The sequence below is a fragment of the Echinops telfairi genome, unplaced genomic scaffold (assembly GCF_000313985.2).
Source record: "Echinops telfairi isolate 266 unplaced genomic scaffold, ASM31398v2 ScPeMD7_655;HRSCAF=1070, whole genome shotgun sequence".
NCBI lineage: Eukaryota > Metazoa > Chordata > Mammalia > Afrosoricida > Tenrecidae > Echinops > Echinops telfairi.
In genome coordinates, this window is record NW_022104553.1 from 21829194 (window position 1) to 21845616 (window position 16423).

General features: G+C 55.8%; 2 protein-coding genes, 1 long non-coding RNA gene and 5 other non-coding genes across 8 annotated transcripts in view; all 8 read right to left on the bottom strand.

The window, feature by feature from the left end:
• Positions 1-6: 6 nt before the first annotated feature.
• Positions 7-937, bottom strand: LOC123521923. The gene is made up of 2 exons (XR_006680270.1): positions 848-937; positions 7-88 (listed from the first exon to the last, which is right to left on the bottom strand). It is a non-coding gene; the product is annotated as an uncharacterized LOC123521923 (long non-coding RNA).
• Positions 938-3907: 2970 nt separating this feature from the next.
• Positions 3908-7504, bottom strand: RPL13A (ribosomal protein L13a). Its single transcript, XM_004710436.3, has 8 exons — positions 7482-7504; positions 5755-5827; positions 5394-5459; positions 5179-5280; positions 4900-4985; positions 4667-4726; positions 4232-4354; positions 3908-4018 (listed from the first exon to the last, which is right to left on the bottom strand). Exons 1-8 carry the CDS (start codon positions 7494-7496, stop codon positions 3932-3934), a joined length of 612 nt encoding a protein of 203 aa, XP_004710493.1. The 5' UTR covers positions 7497-7504; the 3' UTR covers positions 3908-3931.
• LOC115870405 lies at positions 4098-4183 on the bottom strand. Its single transcript, XR_004046684.1, has one exon. It is a non-coding gene; the product is annotated as a small nucleolar RNA SNORD35 (small nucleolar RNA).
• Positions 4525-4611, bottom strand: LOC115870404. Its single transcript, XR_004046683.1, has one exon. It is a non-coding gene; the product is annotated as a small nucleolar RNA SNORD35 (small nucleolar RNA).
• LOC115870399 lies at positions 4789-4861 on the bottom strand. Its single transcript, XR_004046678.1, has one exon. It is a non-coding gene; the product is annotated as a small nucleolar RNA SNORD34 (small nucleolar RNA).
• Positions 5055-5138, bottom strand: LOC115870393. Its single transcript, XR_004046672.1, has one exon. It is a non-coding gene; the product is annotated as a small nucleolar RNA Z195/SNORD33/SNORD32 family (small nucleolar RNA).
• On the bottom strand, positions 5626-5708 carry LOC115870394. Its single transcript, XR_004046673.1, has one exon. It is a non-coding gene; the product is annotated as a small nucleolar RNA Z195/SNORD33/SNORD32 family (small nucleolar RNA).
• A 2799-nt stretch (positions 7505-10303) lies between the features above and the next one.
• The window catches only part of FLT3LG (fms related receptor tyrosine kinase 3 ligand), a 10035-nt gene continuing 3915 nt past the window's right edge, over positions 10304-16423 (bottom strand). The window contains exons 2-7 of the mRNA XM_045292633.1: positions 16180-16233; positions 15798-15941; positions 14944-15082; positions 12569-12747; positions 12399-12476; positions 10304-11480 (exon numbers count right to left, since the gene is read on the bottom strand). Coding sequence (XP_045148568.1) covers positions 12420-12476; positions 12569-12747; positions 14944-15082; positions 15798-15941; positions 16180-16233 — 573 coding nt within the window. The 3' untranslated portion in view covers positions 10304-11480; positions 12399-12419. The remainder of the gene's footprint in view (positions 11481-12398; positions 12477-12568; positions 12748-14943; positions 15083-15797; positions 15942-16179; positions 16234-16423) is intronic.

Consider the following 16423-nt stretch of genomic DNA (forward strand, 5'->3'; position numbering starts at 1 on the left):
GGGGGAGCTTCTCCTTGCCAGTTTCCCCCAAGAGGACCCTCTTCTTGTTTTGGAAGATGGTCGGCTGCTTTTGGTAGGCACGTTCTGTCTGCAGAGAGATGATATGAAGTTAGCGGTTAGGGATGGGGCAGGCAGAAGTCTCTTCTTATACAGCACCCGCTGGCGGATCGCCCAAGCTTTTGAACCTACCCACCTGCTGAAAATTAATCACGGCATCCAGATGACCCAAGACCCTACCGCCAATGCGCTTCCACGCCTCGGAATCGCCCATAAGATACCTAGACCACCCCGGCCCCCACTCAACTGTGAACCCAACACTCCAAGCTATGTCAGCATTTATGCGAAATCCTTCCTGCGGCTTGCGGGGCGCACCCCTTACACCCGGAGGGTAAGAACTAGCCCTCGAGGCCCGTGGACACCTTTTACCTGAGTCTACTCCCCGACACACAGGTCCTCCCGCCCCCTCCGGGCGCCAATCCCCTGCCTACATGCGGGGCTTCCCACATAAGCACTCCAGATCCGAGACCACCAGAACGCCCAATCCATCAATGGCAGATCTTAAGAGGATGAGCGGGGCCTCTGGTGGCTTGGAGGGTCCGCATTGGACGGCTAACTGCAAGAGGATGAGTTCTGCAAACGCTCCATCTCCCGCCTTAAGCTCCAAGCGTGGCGCCCAAGGAGCTAGGAAGCGCCCATCTAATGCGCGTCTTCTGCCACGGTTCACGTCTAGGGAATCGGCGACACCCAGAATGAACCCCACGCGGCAGAGCAGGGGTCCGGCTCCGAGGACGCGCCCCCGAAGCCCCGAGCGGACCTCGTAGTTCAGGAGCTAGCCCCAAACCCGCACCTGAATGTCCGCCATCTTCCCGGCCGCCTGGAAAAAAGAGGGCCGCGGAGCCGCCGGAGTCCCCTAATCGGCAACGCAAGGTCTGGAAAGGAAGTGACGTGGGAGGGAGGCGGGATATCCTGGATTTGGGACGGTCCTTAGGCGCAACTCTGATTGGCGAATGGTTCTAATCAGCCACGCAATTGGAGGGCTGTGGCAACGTGACTCTGTTGACCTCGCGAGATTCTGGCCATCCTTGCGCCGGGAGCATTTGCTCAACGTGGGGGCGTGGCCAGGCTGGAAGCGCCCATTATCGCGAGAGGCGTAGAGGAAATCCCGTGTTATGTGAGGCGCAGGATCTTGTGGGAGTTGGAGACAGCGTGGCTGGTTCTTGCCGTGTTCACACCGGAACCCGCGGCGACCGCCATTTTTCTGCGGGGCACGCTGCTAACGTGGTGATCTGAACCACGTGGGATTTTCATTTTTCATTTTTTACATTTTAATTAGATCTAAACATAAACTGCCACGTGTAGGTCCGTGGCCAGCATGTTGGACCAGTCCGTCATTTTAAAATTGTAAATTCAGTGTGTCAGCACTGTGCCCGTTTGTAGTAAGCACGGTATTCGCTTAGTCCTCACGATTCTTGGTTCTGTCAGTATACCCATTTTACTGCTGGAGTCAATGAAACAAAATTGGGGGCCACAGAAATTGAGATGCCAAGCTGGGATTCAAACCGAGGCTGTTTGGCTCCTGTTCTTAGTCATTGATATAAAGAAAATGCCCGTTTCATGTTCAGCTCACACTTGATGGGCATCTCGAGTGTCCCAGGATGTGTTGTTGCAAGATATCACCCAATGGTTCTCAACCTGTGGGTCATGGGCCTTTTGGCGGTCGAACGGCCCATTCACAGGGGTCTCCTGATTCATAACAGTAGCAAAATGAGTTAAGTAGCAATGAAAATAACGTCATGGTTGGGGGAAGGCAGTCACTACACTAACTGCATTAAAGGGTCCCAGCATTAGGGAGGTTGAGAACCACTGCGACCTTGGTGCAAGACAGTATCTCCTGCTTCTTCCGTTACTGAAGCCTTGGCCTGATCTAAGTGGGGGTTATCATGTTTACTGCCCAGTACCATAAGAATGTGCACGTCCCCACCTTAATAGTTATCCCATTATACAGGAGACTGGTGCTGAGACAGGAACTCACACCTGCAGCCAAAGGCAGTCAGGAAATGAGCATGAGGGGACCTGAGCCATAAGCCCCTCCTCACTGAAAGACCCCTGGTGAAGTAGTGCGTTGAAGTAGGCTGCAGTCAGCACTTCAAAGGCACCAGTTGCTCCGAGAAGCTAATCTCACTGCCATCAATAACCCTTTGGACAGGGTGGATCTGCCTGTGGGGTTCTGAGACTGTTAGCTCTTTATGGGAGAAGAAAACCTCATCTCACTCATAGGTTTAGTGCAAACCCGAGCTCATACACAAGGATATCCAAGTCTTTTGTGGGGGTGATCAAAGCATTCTACAAACTTTCCTTTGAACTTACTGAAATTCCTTTAGTGAGCTTTGAGTCGGTGTAATAAAAATTTAAATGTTATCTCAGGCCCTCAGAGGGTAGCATTCAAGGTCAGGGAGGGAGCCTGCCACTTGTTTTGGATGCCCGCCCCCCCCCTGAAGTATTGGGGCCATTTAGAAAGGGGCTTTCAAAGTATTTACTTGTTGTGATAACCAACAAAAGTTACTTAGAAAACCGCCAGGAAGGAAATGCCCAGTCCCAGTGGTTTCCCCTCCAGTGGTGGGATTAGGTGTGACTTCCTCCTGGGTTTTAAAAAGCTCAGTAAAAAGCAAGCAAAAGATACTTGCTTGTGATCTTAATGATAACGGGGAAAAACACCAAGATAGGAAGAAATACATTTTATATGGCCAGCTAACTCCCACATCTTATCCTCAGAACCATCTTAGGAACCCAATTTTGATTTCTATTTGGTTAAAACGCACGATTGCTTTTACCAGTTATTTCAAAACACCTAACTGTGCTACTTCCAGCCAGCCAGTGCTGAGCAGAGCACTGGACTGGAAACCACACAGGAATCTGACCTATAGCACTGGAGTTACAATCTATTGGACGGGTTTCTTGGTCTCTTATCAAGAACTGGAGTTTGGGGGTCAAGGTATCTTAAGTTGTCCAGGTAGTGTATTGGGGCACCCCTGGAGTTGCTAAGCCACAAGGCCAGCAGCAGTTCCAAGAGGCTTTCTTCTGTAGTCATGGTACCTGAAACACAGGGCTGTGCTTAGTGTGCAGACTGGATGGAGTTTGTGAATGTGTAGCAAGGGGATGGGTGGTTTGCTATTTCCAATTTTTAAGGTGGGGGGCCTTGGAGGGATGAATCTACACACTTCCCATCACCGTCTGTGGCCCTTACTCCTTGATCCAGTGGCATTACGCGATGGGGTGAATTGGCTAAAACACTGGCAAGCCCACACTTTGCAGCTAAGTCAGAAACAGGCAGCTACAGCTCTACTGGAAAGATGCTCCTGTCGCCACCAGACAACACCATGTAGTATGCTTTCCTGTCAGGCTGCAGCCTTCAAGACACCTCCCCCTTGCTCTCTGGAGCGGACATAGTGCAAGACACCACCTTGGTTCACCAGGTAATTTATTAGTTTTAAATTACAGACCAGGAAAGCAGTGAGGGCGGTGCTGTGGCCCTGCACATACGAATCCCACTCGTCTCTACCCCAGGAGCACCTGGCACAGCACAAGCTCCAGGCCTGTTTCACTGGCTGCAGAGTACAGTGCTGAACCAGTATTTACAGCCAATGCCCAACATGCTTGTTTGTTCTCTCCCTGTCTTCTAGCTCAGGTCTGGCAGATGCTGGCTGTGGTAGTGCCTGGCTGCTCCAGCTGTTTGTGTAAAAGCTTTCCAGCCAATAGCTGCAGACTTCACGGAAAGACCTCACAGACGGGTGCTGTGGGCCTGAGCTTGATCTGGGCACTCTACTACTCTGTGCCACCTGAGCCCTGCTGTGACTGAGGGTGTCCCCATGTCCCAGAATGGCGATGGAGGAAGGGCAAGCTAGGCCAGTGAAGGACTAAGTCTTTATTGGGCTCAGACCAGGAGTCCATGGGTCTTTAGAACCTCTGTGTACTTGTTGATCTTTGTCTCCAGGTTCTTCTCTGCCTGTTTCCGCAGCCTCTGTAGGGGAGACAAACCAATGGTGGTCAGTGGGAGTTGAAGTGACCACCCTAGCCCAATGAAAGGTTCCCCACCCCAGCCACTGGCATCAGCATTGCCTTGGGCAGTGTCGGCAGAACCCCAGGGGCATACGAAGACCATCGTGAGAAAAGAACATCACCTGCCAGTGTCGTGTCAAAGAGTGTGACACCCCCCAGCCATGTCCTCACTTACCATGAGCTGCTTCTTCTTCCTGTAGTGGATTTTGGCCTTCTCCTTCCTCTTCTCCTCCAGGGTTGCTGTCACCGCCTGGTACTTCCAGCCCACCTCATGGGCTAGGCGGCCCAGGTAAGCAAACTGGGAGGAAACACAAGTGTGAAGAGGAATAAGCACTAACCCTGGAGACAGGTACAGCTACGTACGATGCCTGCTTCAAGAGGATCCTGGGAACCTATTATCACCTCCAGGAGCCAGTTAGTTACCAGTCAGAAAAGCCAGCCAACCCCTAACTTGGGCTCTGGCCCCAGTTCCTGGCATCAGCTGAGCCATTGGCACTTTCGGCATTGCCCGCTCGGGCATCCGCAGACCATCGTGAGAGTAATCCATCACCTGCCAGGACCGGGAGCCCCTATCTCCAGTCAGATGCACAGCCCAGTCCCGAGCACTCACCTTGCGTGTGGGCTTCAGTCGCACCACCTTGAGGGCAGCAGGGACCACCATCCGCTTTTTCTGTGGGGAAAGATAGGGCTTAGAGTGGGGTTCACAGGGGAGGACCAGCTGAGAGGATGGGCCAGCGTCTCAGCCAAAGCTCTTCTCATGGGGTTCAAACAATGTAGGTAGATTTAAGGAACATCACAGACGCCTGGGCCCCTGGGTGCTGAGTGGGGTATGGACCAACTCACCTTATCATAGGGGGGTGGGATCCCATCAAACACTTTGAGCCGGTCCAGGGCAGCCTGGCCCCTCTTGGTCTTGTGGGGCAGCATGCCTGTGGGCAACAAAAGGGCAGAGCTAAGGGGATGTCACCAGCTTCAATCCCTCGCAGGGTAGGGGCAGAGTGGCCTCAGATGGTAGTGCATGTGAGGTTATCTCATTGTCAGAAACTCGAACTTGAGTGGGAGAAGTCCTCATCACTGGCCACCTACCCACGTCTGACTGAGCATAGCCCGGGCCCAACTCACCTCGCACGGTTCGCCAGAAGATGCGGCTAGGGGCCCGGAAGTGGTAGGGGCCTCGGGAGGGGTTGGTGTTCATGCGCTTGCGGAGGAAGGCCAGGTACTTCACTGTGGGAGGAGTGGTGCATGTGTGAGGAGGGGCCAAGGAGATCTAGCAAGTCTCAGACCAAAACCCCAAACCCAACCCCCCACGGGCTGCTTGCCTCCCAGTCCTCACTTACACTTGTTTCTGTAGAAGTTTCCAGAAATGTTGATGCCCTCACAGCGCACCACCACCACCTTGCGGCCTAATGGGAAGCAACCCAGGAGAGGGGAAGTGGTTATCAAACCAACCTGGCAGCGCCTCCTAGTTCCCCACCTGCCCAGGCCCTGGGTGGGGAGGGAAGGGGGGCACTCTGGCCAGGTCACGGCACCCAACAGAGCTGGCTTGCTGCTCCTGGAGCAAATGCCAGGCAGGTCTCAGAGCGGTGCATGGGTTGGTCTCATGGTCGTGAGACTCAAACGAAAGATGGTGATTTTTGCTCATCACTGACCAGACAGGTACGGGTACTAGCCCGCAGGCAGGGTGGACAGAGTACTCACCCAGCAGCACTTGCTTGGCCACAATGGCTGCCAGCCGGCCCAGGAGATGGCCACGGCCATCGAGCACCAGGACCTGAGGATGGAGAACTCGGTTAGCAGGCTCGGCAACCTCCACCTGCCTTGCCAACTCACCACACCCCCACAACAGTCCTTTCTGATGCCAGTATTGACACCACTCGTCTGTTCCCGGCCCCACTTCGGAGATGAGAAAAATGCTAAATCGTACTATCACTCTCATGCAAAAATTACCCCCTCCCTCTTGGTTGCTCCCAGGGGGCAGGTATCATTATCTGGCTTCAATTGTTGGAACCCCCGCCTAGCCAACCCGAGAGAAGCTCTAGCACCTGGACAGCCATCGATTCCTTTCAAAGATGCTCTACTGTGCACTGCACAGCAATATAACCCCCCTGATGGCTGAAGGCCAGGGCTGTGGATATCTGGGGCCATTAAATAGCTCCGAAGAAATGTAGCCACTGGCGAACCATTTTCCAATCACTTAGCAAAGCCTTGTCCCACCTCTCATTATTTGATACAAACAACTGTATATTTAAGGAGCACTGATTGTACAGTGGCTTAAGCGCTTAGCTGCTAACCTAAAATAAAAGCCAGACTCTGGGCGAAAACCAAGCAATCTAACCCAATGGGGGGCAACACTACTTTGCCCTATGAGTCAAAATTAGCAATAGATTGAGTTTTGGGTTTTTAACTTTTAAAAAATACTAAATCTCGGCTTTTTAGTCAGGCCCCATGCCAAAAAGGCTGTGCCTCAGAGCTTAGAATCCCTAGACAATCTTCCTGATGTGACTTTGGCGGAGGATAATCGCCAAGGGCCCCATCATCCTGCTGCTCCACCCAGCTACAGGAGGGGAAACAACCCCCCAAGCACCGGAGTGCAAACGGTACTAGGCACGTGGCCAGACAGCTTAGCCATCCATCACTGCGTGCATTAGGAAACACTAGCAAGGACTCCCTTTCCAGAACCATCCTTTCCTATGGACAAATGGGTTCGGGCGCACTCCTGAGGAAATACATTTAATTCTAGGAAGGCGGCATGGGTTACCCCAAAGCCCAATGCCTTTGGTTCCGGCTCTTGCGACCCCTAAGGGCATGGAGTAGCAGGCGTTTCCCCGGCTGTGAATCTCCACAGAAGCAACCCGGAGGCTTCCCACTAGATTCGTAACCCACTGCACGCCATTAGGCTCTAAGAGCGCGGAATGCAAAAGCGAAGCGTACTGAATACGCGCCGAAACTGGATGCGACCCGCCAGCTTGGGGGAAAACTTTAAGAAAAGCAAATGCTGTCCTAGAAGCCCGCCTCTCAGGAGCAGACCTCGTGCCGGAAGTGACAGCCAAGCCTGCCACCCAGGAAGGCTGCGACCTGCACTCGGGGCCCCGGTCCCGCTCGGCTTCACGTCCCCGCGGCAGCCCGACCTCCCGCGGGCTCCCTCATCTCCTCCCGGCGCCTGCTCGGCCCCAAGCCCCTGGCTACCTCTCTCCCCCGGAAGCCGCCCCCATCACCGCCAGGGAAGCGGGGCCCACCATGGGCCCACCCGCCCCGGGCCTACGCACAGCACGAATCCCGCTTCCGCGTGACGAACCCTCCTCACGCCAAGTGTCCCGTCTCCTACGCCATTATAGGCGCCGCGTCCCACAGCCCACACGGGAATGCAGACACTTCGAAACCCCATCCCGGGCTGGAACCCACCCCGACCCGCGCGGAGCCCGAACCTGCCCCTCCGCCATCTTCGGCAGCCGCCTGGGAAAGGAGGAAGCGCTGGCGCAGGGTTTCTTATCCCCTCAGCCAGGGGCGCCGGAAGTGATGTCACATGGGCGGCGCAAACAGCTCTCCGGCTTTCTCATTGGTCTGGGTGTGGCGCGCATGCGCAGCGTCTCCTACACCGCCCACTAGAGGCGGGATCACCTGGGGAAGGGGCGAACCGGCTCGTGGTCCAAGCGGACTTCAGTGGCCAATCTTGTGCCCAGCGATCGATCACGTGGACGTGCAGTCGTTGACTGGAGCGGCCATGCTTTCGAGGGACGCGAACTACCCGCCATGTTTGTGAGGGGCGGCGCCATTCTGCCCCGCACGTGACTGAAAGCTGCAAGGCATATACTGGCCTGCAGGGGGCGACCAGGCCTACCTCCCTAAGGTATAGGTGGTCGGGAATCCCCTGCCTAGTGGGTCTTAGGGAGCTTGGATTCTGAACATTAGGGATGCAAGCCCAAGCAAGCGCTCCATCAGGCCCGGAACCCAGCAGGACACAGTTAGTTGGGGCCCAGCTGCCAGCGCATTAGCCAAAGCCCTGGAGGTACACCTGTAATATTTGGCCGTTTGGATCTCACAAGCGAGGTTGGCATCCTCAGTTGGCCTCTCTGGACGGCCCAAGCCCACAGCCACAGGCTGGCCATGATGCCTACATGGAAAGAGGCGCACTCCTGTCAACCTGTCCTCGATGTGAACTGTTAAGTGTTCTCGAGTTGTCCGGGGACTCTCTACACGCTAATTATTTACACAGCCGAAGCGATTTTAAAGGAACAAATGGCAAGACCAAAGGAGACCTGACTAATTACGCTCTGTGGATGTGGCATCAGGAGCCCTGGCAGCATGGTGTTTAGCGCTGGGCTGCTAACTGGGCCAAGCAACAACTGGAAACCACCCCCCACCCCCACCCTCTTCCATCCTTGGGAGGAAGAAGAGGCTTTCCTACTCCTGTGAAGAATTACAGTCTTGGAAACCCACAGGGGCCATTCTACCCTGCCCTATGGGGCCTCTGGGAGTTAGCATCAACGGCCATGAGTTTGGGGTTTGTTTTTTTATTTTAAGTTTTGACGTTTCCAGAAGGCTACAGAGAACGGGGGAAGTCCAAAATCCATTTGCAGAATGCACGTGGATTAAGCCTCCCCTGAATTCCTTCTGACCATTAACCCGGAAGAGGCTTGCCAGTAGAGAGCTTCCGGAAAGTGGCAGCCTTCCTTAGGGGCTTGCCTGGATGTGACCTTGATGGAGCTTGGGGTACTGGGCCCACATAGTCAGGAATCATGCCTTCATTATTTTTGTTGGAGGGTCCTGGCCCCTCCAACTTTTAAGCTCTTCTCTCCAGTATAATCCATTTGTCCCAATCACTGCCTAGTTCCCAGTTATGTAGTGGCCCCTGCATCGGTGATGTATGGACCGGCTGCCACTCATGCTCCTGGGACTGTTCCCGTTGTATGATCATGTCCTATTTAAGATGTCCGTTTTCTTCCTTGGGCGCTATGATGACCTCATGCGGATGGCCTCCCTGATCTGGATGATGTGGCTTTGTCTCTGTCCTAGTAAGACTTCATTTTCTCCTTAAGGTGTGTTGGTCACCTAGACCTGGACCCACCCTGCCTTGACCTCAGGGCCTCCATCCCTAGAACAAGGGGAGACGATGTCGCTTGTGAATGAATTCCAGGTGCCTGGACTGCCCTAAGGGCCTGTTGTGTTTTAGAAACGGACACTCAATTCCGTTTGGAAAGCCTCCCAGCCGGCCCCAAACACCTTGGCTCCGTGAAGCCTGCTTTGTGCTTTCTGGACTTGACATTACACGGGCTGGGTTCTTTGCCTAAAATGACCTTCCCTCCACTCCACTTCCCCAAAGTTGACGCACCCCTAACCATTAGCCCAGGGTCTTTTGGCTGCCCCAGTGTCTAGTCTCCTCCTCCAGTTGGTGCCCCTGCCAACATCTTGGTCTCTGCATGCGGAGCTGCCTCCCCCTGCTGCTGCACTCAGCCCTCCCAGCTCCCTCCTCCCATCCCAGGCCAGATTCAGTGCCTGCTGCTGGATCCCACGATGCCCTGCCACCTCCTTGAAAACACACCGCCGCCAACTCCTCCGTGGCCCTCTAGGTCTGAGTCTTCTCCCTCATGGACCAGGCTGGAAGCTGACTCCCCGTTTAGGTCCCATCACTGCCTGGCACTGGCCCTGGGCCTCTGGAGGGCCCCCGAGGACACATGTTGAATGAAGTGTGGCCACCCTTCATTCAAGCAGCCCCACCCTGCCCCATCCACAGACAAGCCCAGCCAGAGCTGGTAGAAAAAAGGACTGTTTATATACAATCTCATTAACGAGGAGGGCTTTGTACAGAGGGCCTCCCAGTCAGCCTGAGGTCAAGGCTGGCTTCTGGCATGGCCTCCCTCCTCCCCAGGGGCTGAGAAGGGGGCCGGCTGTTCACTGCCGTTGTTCCCCTCACGCCTGGCTATGTGTCCTCTGGCAGACGAGACTCCCTGCTCTGGGCCTCAGGAGGCTACTCTGTAAAACGGACCAACAGATGCAAGCACCCTGTGCCAGAGGAGCGCTGTCCAGAGAGCGCTGTGTGTGGCAAGGGCAGAGTTCTACATCCTCCGGAGGCCAAGAGAGTGCCACCAACCAACCGCCTGAAAAGCCAGGAGCCGAACTCACTGCCATCAAGCAGATTTGACTCCTAGTGACCCTGCAGGACAAGGTAGACCTTCCCCTGCGGGTTTCTAAGAGCGTAGCTCTTTCCAGACGTTAGAAAGCCTCCTCTTTCTCCTGTGGGGTGGGGGTGGGGGTGGGGTGGCTTCAAACTGCTAACCTCGGGTTGACCAGCCCAACGCCTAACCACTCCGCTCCCCATCAACCCCAGGGAGCTGTCGCACTCTGGGCATGGGTCAGGGAAGCTGAGGAACCAGCTTTAACTGCAGCTTAGAAATCTAGGATTGCTCAGAAACAAGGGCTGGGCCTTTGACACTCATGCACGTTTGGAAAACTTCCGGTCTGGTCCCAAACACCTGGGTCCTGGGAAGCCTGCTTTGCAGTCAGAAATGTCCTGCAGGACAGATGCAGATCAAGCGTGCCCGGTGGAACTGTAGCCTCCGACTGTCTAGATACAAGCTATGGCTGGGGGCAGGGGCGGGGGCGGGTCCCTTCAAAAAGCTGGTGGCTAAATGGAATGAGAAGAGGATGGCATTTTCCCACAGACTTTTTGGAAGGCCTTCCTCCGACACACTGCGCTTTGAAGGCTTGCAAGCTGCTCGCGCACATCTCTCCTGACTCTTGGCGACCTCATGGGGGCAGAATAGAACTGCTCCCTCTTGTCTTGAAGACTGAGCTTTTAGAAGCAGATCTACAGATCTGTGTTTCCCCAGGGTGCCTTGGGGGTTAGGGGGCTGTTTCACGAACCGAACCCCCAACCTTCCGGTTAGGATTCTACCATTTCACTGCTAGATTCACTGGGGACTCCCTGTGAAGACTAGGTATGGGGTGGTGTGTGTGTGTGTGTGTGTGTGTGTGTGAAATGTCGCATTTGCTGCGGATGACATGGCACGGTGACCATCCTTCAGCTCCCCCAGAGCCCCAGCGGCACAGGGTGATGCTCGTTGGACGCCTAACCGAAAGGTCAGTTGTTCTAAGCCACCAGTTGCTCCTTGGGAGAAAGATGAGGCCGTCTGCTCCTGGAAGGCGTTGCCGTCCCAGAAACCACAGGGCTGGCTGTCCCCTGTGCCCACAGGGTCGCTGTGGGTCGTCACGGACTGGACTCGGTGGCTGCGAATTGCCCGGATGAAGTCAGTCAAGTCCATCCCCGAAGGTGATGTCACAGGGCTCTTTGAACATTTTGGAACGTGGCTGCTAGAAAATTCCAGATCCCCCGTCGGTCAGGCTGCAGTTCAGTTTCTAGTGGATGTTTGGCTTGTTCTCAGCACCACCTCACAGCGATCCCCTGGTGGAACGTCTATTGGTTAAGCCTTTGAACAGAGCGAGAAACCAAGGCAGAAGCATGAAGGCCAGAGCCAGGGACAGCTGCTGAAGGAACAGGCAGCACAGAGTCAAATCCCGGCTCATGGGCTGTGTGACTTTGGGCACACTGTCTACCTCTCTGTGCCTGGTTTCAGCCTCGGTGGAAGGGGGATCACAATGGCATCTGCCTGAGGTGATGGTGAGTGAATCTTCATATAACGCCGGCACAAGGCCTGGGTCACTGTGTGTGTGCGTCTCCTCTCTGTTGTCTCTCTCTCCTGCCCACCTGCCTTCTGGTCCCACTGCTGATCCTCCAGCCCTCCCTCCACCACACACCTCCCGTGGCTCCCTCCCGCCCTGGGCAGGAAATCGTGGCTCCCACCCGATGATCACCAGCAAGCCTGGCTCTCTGTGCCGACCTGCCCTTGGCGGCTCCATCCATCTTCCTCTGCTGGGCAATGCCACAGCCATGTTGCTCAGGAAGCCAGCTTACCACCTGGCCTGTCTTAGGGACTCCTACACCCCTATTCCCCTTCAGATGTCCCCCCCACATGGGTACCCCTGGTGCCCACCTATCCCCTCTGAGTCCGGTTCTCTGCCTAGTCCCTCACCCTCCCTGCATTCTCTATCTGGGACCACCCACTATCCACTCACTACCCACCCACACATGGGGTCATCTGTGCCTACAGACCCCCACATACACACCCCACTTCCACCCCATCTGCCAGTTCCCCAGCCCTGCCCCTCTCCCTCCCAACACTCAGTTCTGATCACCCGAGCGCAGGCCTATCCTTCCGTCCCTGGCTGTCACGCCAGTGCCCCTCGGGGTTCCTGCCTCCAGCCTATCCCCAGTGTGGTCTTTCTAACACTGCCCCCGCGACATGACCTCCGTGCTCTCTCAAGGCCCATGGGCCCCAGAGACTCACCCAGATGAAATCCTGGGGGCATCAGCATTCGGCTGGCTGCAGGGGCAGCTCTTCCTGGGGACTGGAGACAGGGCGCACCTGGGCACCCACGGGAGTTAGCGGCCAGAGCATCAGGGCGGCCTGCCTTCCCCCAGGCCCTCCCCACCCCCTCTGCCTGCCGTCCAACTCACCTGCTCCCTGGAGCAGGGTGGTGTGTGCCCTCTTTGCCAGTGCAGGCACCAGGCCGCCGCCAGAAGAAGCAGGGCAACCAGGGGCAGCAGCAAGAGCAACAGCAGGGGGTGTCTGGGAGCAGGGGGGGCCGTGGCCCCCAGGGCACCGGGACTCTGTGGGGGCGGCAGGGTGGAAGGCTCTGGAGGGAGAGAGGAGCCTGGGTGAAGGAGCAGGCTCCTCATCTATGCAAGGGGGCTCATCATGGTCCCTGCCTCCTGGGGCTGTCACAAGAGACTGTGAGCCTGTGCAGAGAGCGCTTAGGACAGGGCTTGGCACAGTACATGTTACTTTATAATTGAACTGGCGCCTGTTGGGGAGCCCCGGTGGTGTAGGGCTGCGCACTGCAAGGCCAGCAGTCTGAAATCCCTAGCTGTTTGAGGTAGCAAGATGAGGCTTTGTCCTGCTGCCAAGAGTTCTTTCTCTAATATTTCCTCCCCTGTTACACCTAAGTACGTTCGTGTGCATAATTAAGATCCTTAGATGCGGGAATGCCCTAAGATGGATGACCCTTCAGGAACAGCAATGGGAGTAATGAGTCCCTGAGGATATGGGAAGACAGGGGAGGAGGTGGGGAATGGGGGGATGATAGCAATTATAACTGTATAATCCCACTCAAAGGGTGTGAATAACAGAATCGCAAGTGAATGGGTATATTGGATGAGACAAGATACGGCTAATATATATTAACAACAACAATAATATGCAACAACAGCAAGGGTTCCTGGGGGAGGGGTGCGGGAGGAAGGGATACAGGGGAGCTGATATCAGAGAGTTGGAGAAGCAAACAAGTGTCTTGAGACTGGTGGTTGCAGCAATTGTACAAGTACGAGCCATCTATTTGAGTTGTGGAACGTGGCGACATCTGTAAGCGCTCCCAACAAAGTGGTGAACAAGAACCACAAAAAGGAGTTCGCGTCTTGGAAACCCACAGGGGGCGGTTCCACCCTGTCCTATGGGGTGGCTGTGAGCTTGCTATGACTTGCAGGCAGCGAGTGAGCTAGGTGAGGGGTGGGGGGCTCTCACCATAGGTGTGGTACATACAGTTCAGAGCCCTTGATGGAGGTGGTGGTCACACACAGACACACCTGTGATGGAGCGGCACACACGCAAGTGAATGTGCTTGCTGTCTGTGGTCATGGGATGGCTCCCAGCCCAGGACCACTCCATAGGGTTCCCTAGGCTCTGTCTTTTCAATAACAGACTGGGTCTTCCTAAGCATCTCTGTCTCTGGCTGGGATCGAACAGCCAACCTCTCAGCTAGCAGTTGAGCTCTTAGCCACCCTTTCTGCCCCCCAGGGACGAAGTTGCATGTGCCTTTCACTGGCGAACCCTAAATGAACACCCAGGAGTCCAGCAAGGACAACGTCGTGGTCGTCTCGGTTTTGACAGTGTCCCAGAGTTCATGCTAGGAAGCGGCTCTGCTAAGGCACGTGGAGGGGGAGACGGGGTGAAGGAGCCCTGTGGTCTCGATTGGGCCACTAACGGCTAGGTCAGCAGTTCGAGCCCACCAGCCGTGTTCCAGTGTGCTCCGCTTCCATGAAGAGTTACCGTCTCGCACTGGGGCAGTTTAACTCGTCCTACAGGGTCTTTGTGATTCGATGGTAGTGAGTGGGGGGCAGGGAGGGGGGAAAGAGTACAGGGCCCTCCTGCACAATTGCTCCCAGGCTTCCCGACCATCCCTCGTTATCTCAAAAAGAAAGGTTTTTAAAAAGCAGACGAAGGGTCCACCGCAGGATCACCCATCTGGACAGGGGACTAGTATTCAGGCAGGAAAAAGGAGTCGCACTGATGCCAGTTGATCGGGGGATGACCTGGGGTCAACCCTGAAAACGGGTTTAAAAAAGACCTACACTCATTGTCCTGGAGTCAATCTGGACTCACAGGGTAGAACCAACCCTGTGGGTCTCGGAAAATCGCTATGGGAGTAGACAACCTCAGCTTTCTCCCTCAGAACCACTGGTGGTTTCAAACTGCTGACCTTGCCAGTTTGTAACCAATCATGCTAACAGCCGATGCCATCGGTATTCAGAGACGGTTAAACGGAGGGGAGCCCAAGGGCAGCAGGGTGTGGTCAGAGTCACCAGCCCTGTGGGCTGGAGGGACTAGGAGAGAAGGGGTGGGGAAAGGCTGCAGGGAGGGGTTGGAAGAGGAGGAGGGGAAGGGGAGGGGCGGGGTGGGAGGAGGGATTAGGAGGAGGGGAGGAGCTGGTGGAGGAGACAGGGCTGGTGGGCAAGGTTTGAGGGTTGGGTGCATTTACCCACAGGCATTGCAGCTCCAGGGTTGGTGGGTGGTGGGATAAGGGGTGGGGTTGGCAGAGGGGTCTGGGCGAGTTTACCCGGCTGGCATTGCAGCTCCAGGCACTGAGAGAAATTATCTTTCTGGATCCTGGACTTCAGAATCTTCAGTTGCTCCGAGGTGTCCTGCAGGAGGTGGGAGATGTTGGTCTGGACGTAGCGAAGACAGCTGGGGGGTGGCTGGGGGCAGGGGAGGGAGATGTCACCACCGGCGCAGCTCAGCTTCTCAGGCCTAGGGCCCATCCTGTCTGGCAGCCGCTAAGAGAGGCCTGATTCCCCTACCTAACTCTCCCCAGTTGCTAGGGAGAATCATGCCTTAACAACATGAGTCCACGGGTCTATTTGGGCCTGGGTCTGAGAGGTTTGGTTACTCAGTGCTCCCTGGTTGCTAGAGAGAAATATACTTTAGCAACGCCCAGCAACTAAAAACACAAAAACCTTCACTGCCATTGACTTAATTCTGACGCATAACGACTCAACAGGGCAAACTAGAAGTGCCCCCAGTAAATCCTTCCGGCAGCAGGAAGCCTCATCTTTCATCCACAGAGCAGGTGGTGGTTTCGAACTGCTGACTTTGCAGTTAGCAGCCGGGGCAAGGGCTCAGTCAGGCTTGCTGCTCCCTGGTTGCTAGGGGGAAACACCCCTTAGCAACGGCCAGCAAAGCAGAGCCAGAGGAAATGGGCCAATAGAAATGGCCATGGTCCTCCTACATCTGGAGAAATGCCCTTTATTCCCACGACACCGCGGGGGCCCCAGGGTCCACCTCCTGCGGGCTGCTCAGGGGCGCAAGAGCATGACTCACAACCGGAGGAAGGCATCTTGCTCTCCCCCCAGCCCCCCACCACCTACACACACATACTACACCACCACCACAGGCGCACAGTTCAAGGCTGACCTGGAAGGCACAAAAGGTCACGAAGTCTATCTCCTTGTCCACAGTCTGCAGCAGAGAGCGCATCTGGGACCCTGCCACGGTCTGTAGGCTGTACAGCAAGCGCCGTGCCAGGACCAGCCGCCAGAGCGCCCCACAGAGCTCATCCTGGGGAGACAGCCCCCACTCTGGCTTAGGGGAGGAGGGGCCTGGACTCCTGGGTCGGAGGGAGGAGGGGGCTGGGGGCCTGGACTCCTGGGCCAGAGGGAGGAGGGGACTGGGAGCCTGGACTCCTGGGTCCGCGGGAGGAGGGGCCTGAGTGGGTAAGGTTGCCAGGTTCCTAGAAGGGTGTCAACCTGGCGTCTCTGGCTCTCACCTTCACCCAGCCCCTCCCGTCATGACTCACCTTCTGCAGGTTGGAGGCGACGGCGACAGGATAATCTTGGAGCAAGTAGTCAGCCTGGGGGAGGGAACAGCGTCAGGCTGGCCGGACCCCCAAGAGGACACAGGATCGTGAGGGCTTGGAGGGATGGAGACAGAGACCCAGGGGGGCCGGGACCCCAAGAGCAAGGGAGGCAGAGGTCCAGCGAGCGGGGAAGGGCAGACAGACGCTCAGAGAGGGGTTGACAAAGACCCAGCCTAAGAAGCAG

What these genes read in the sequence shown, in the direction of transcription:
- RPL13A (XM_004710436.3), bottom strand. An exon ending in AAACTTCTACAGAAACAAGT is followed by an intron (nt 5,281 to 5,393) that starts GTAAGTGAGGAC and finishes CTCCTCCCACAG; the next exon opens with TGAAGTACCTGGCCTTCCTC. An exon ending in TCCCACCCCCCTATGATAAG is followed by an intron (nt 4,727 to 4,899) that starts GTGAGTTGGTCC and finishes CTTTCCCCACAG; the next exon opens with AAAAAGCGGATGGTGGTCCC.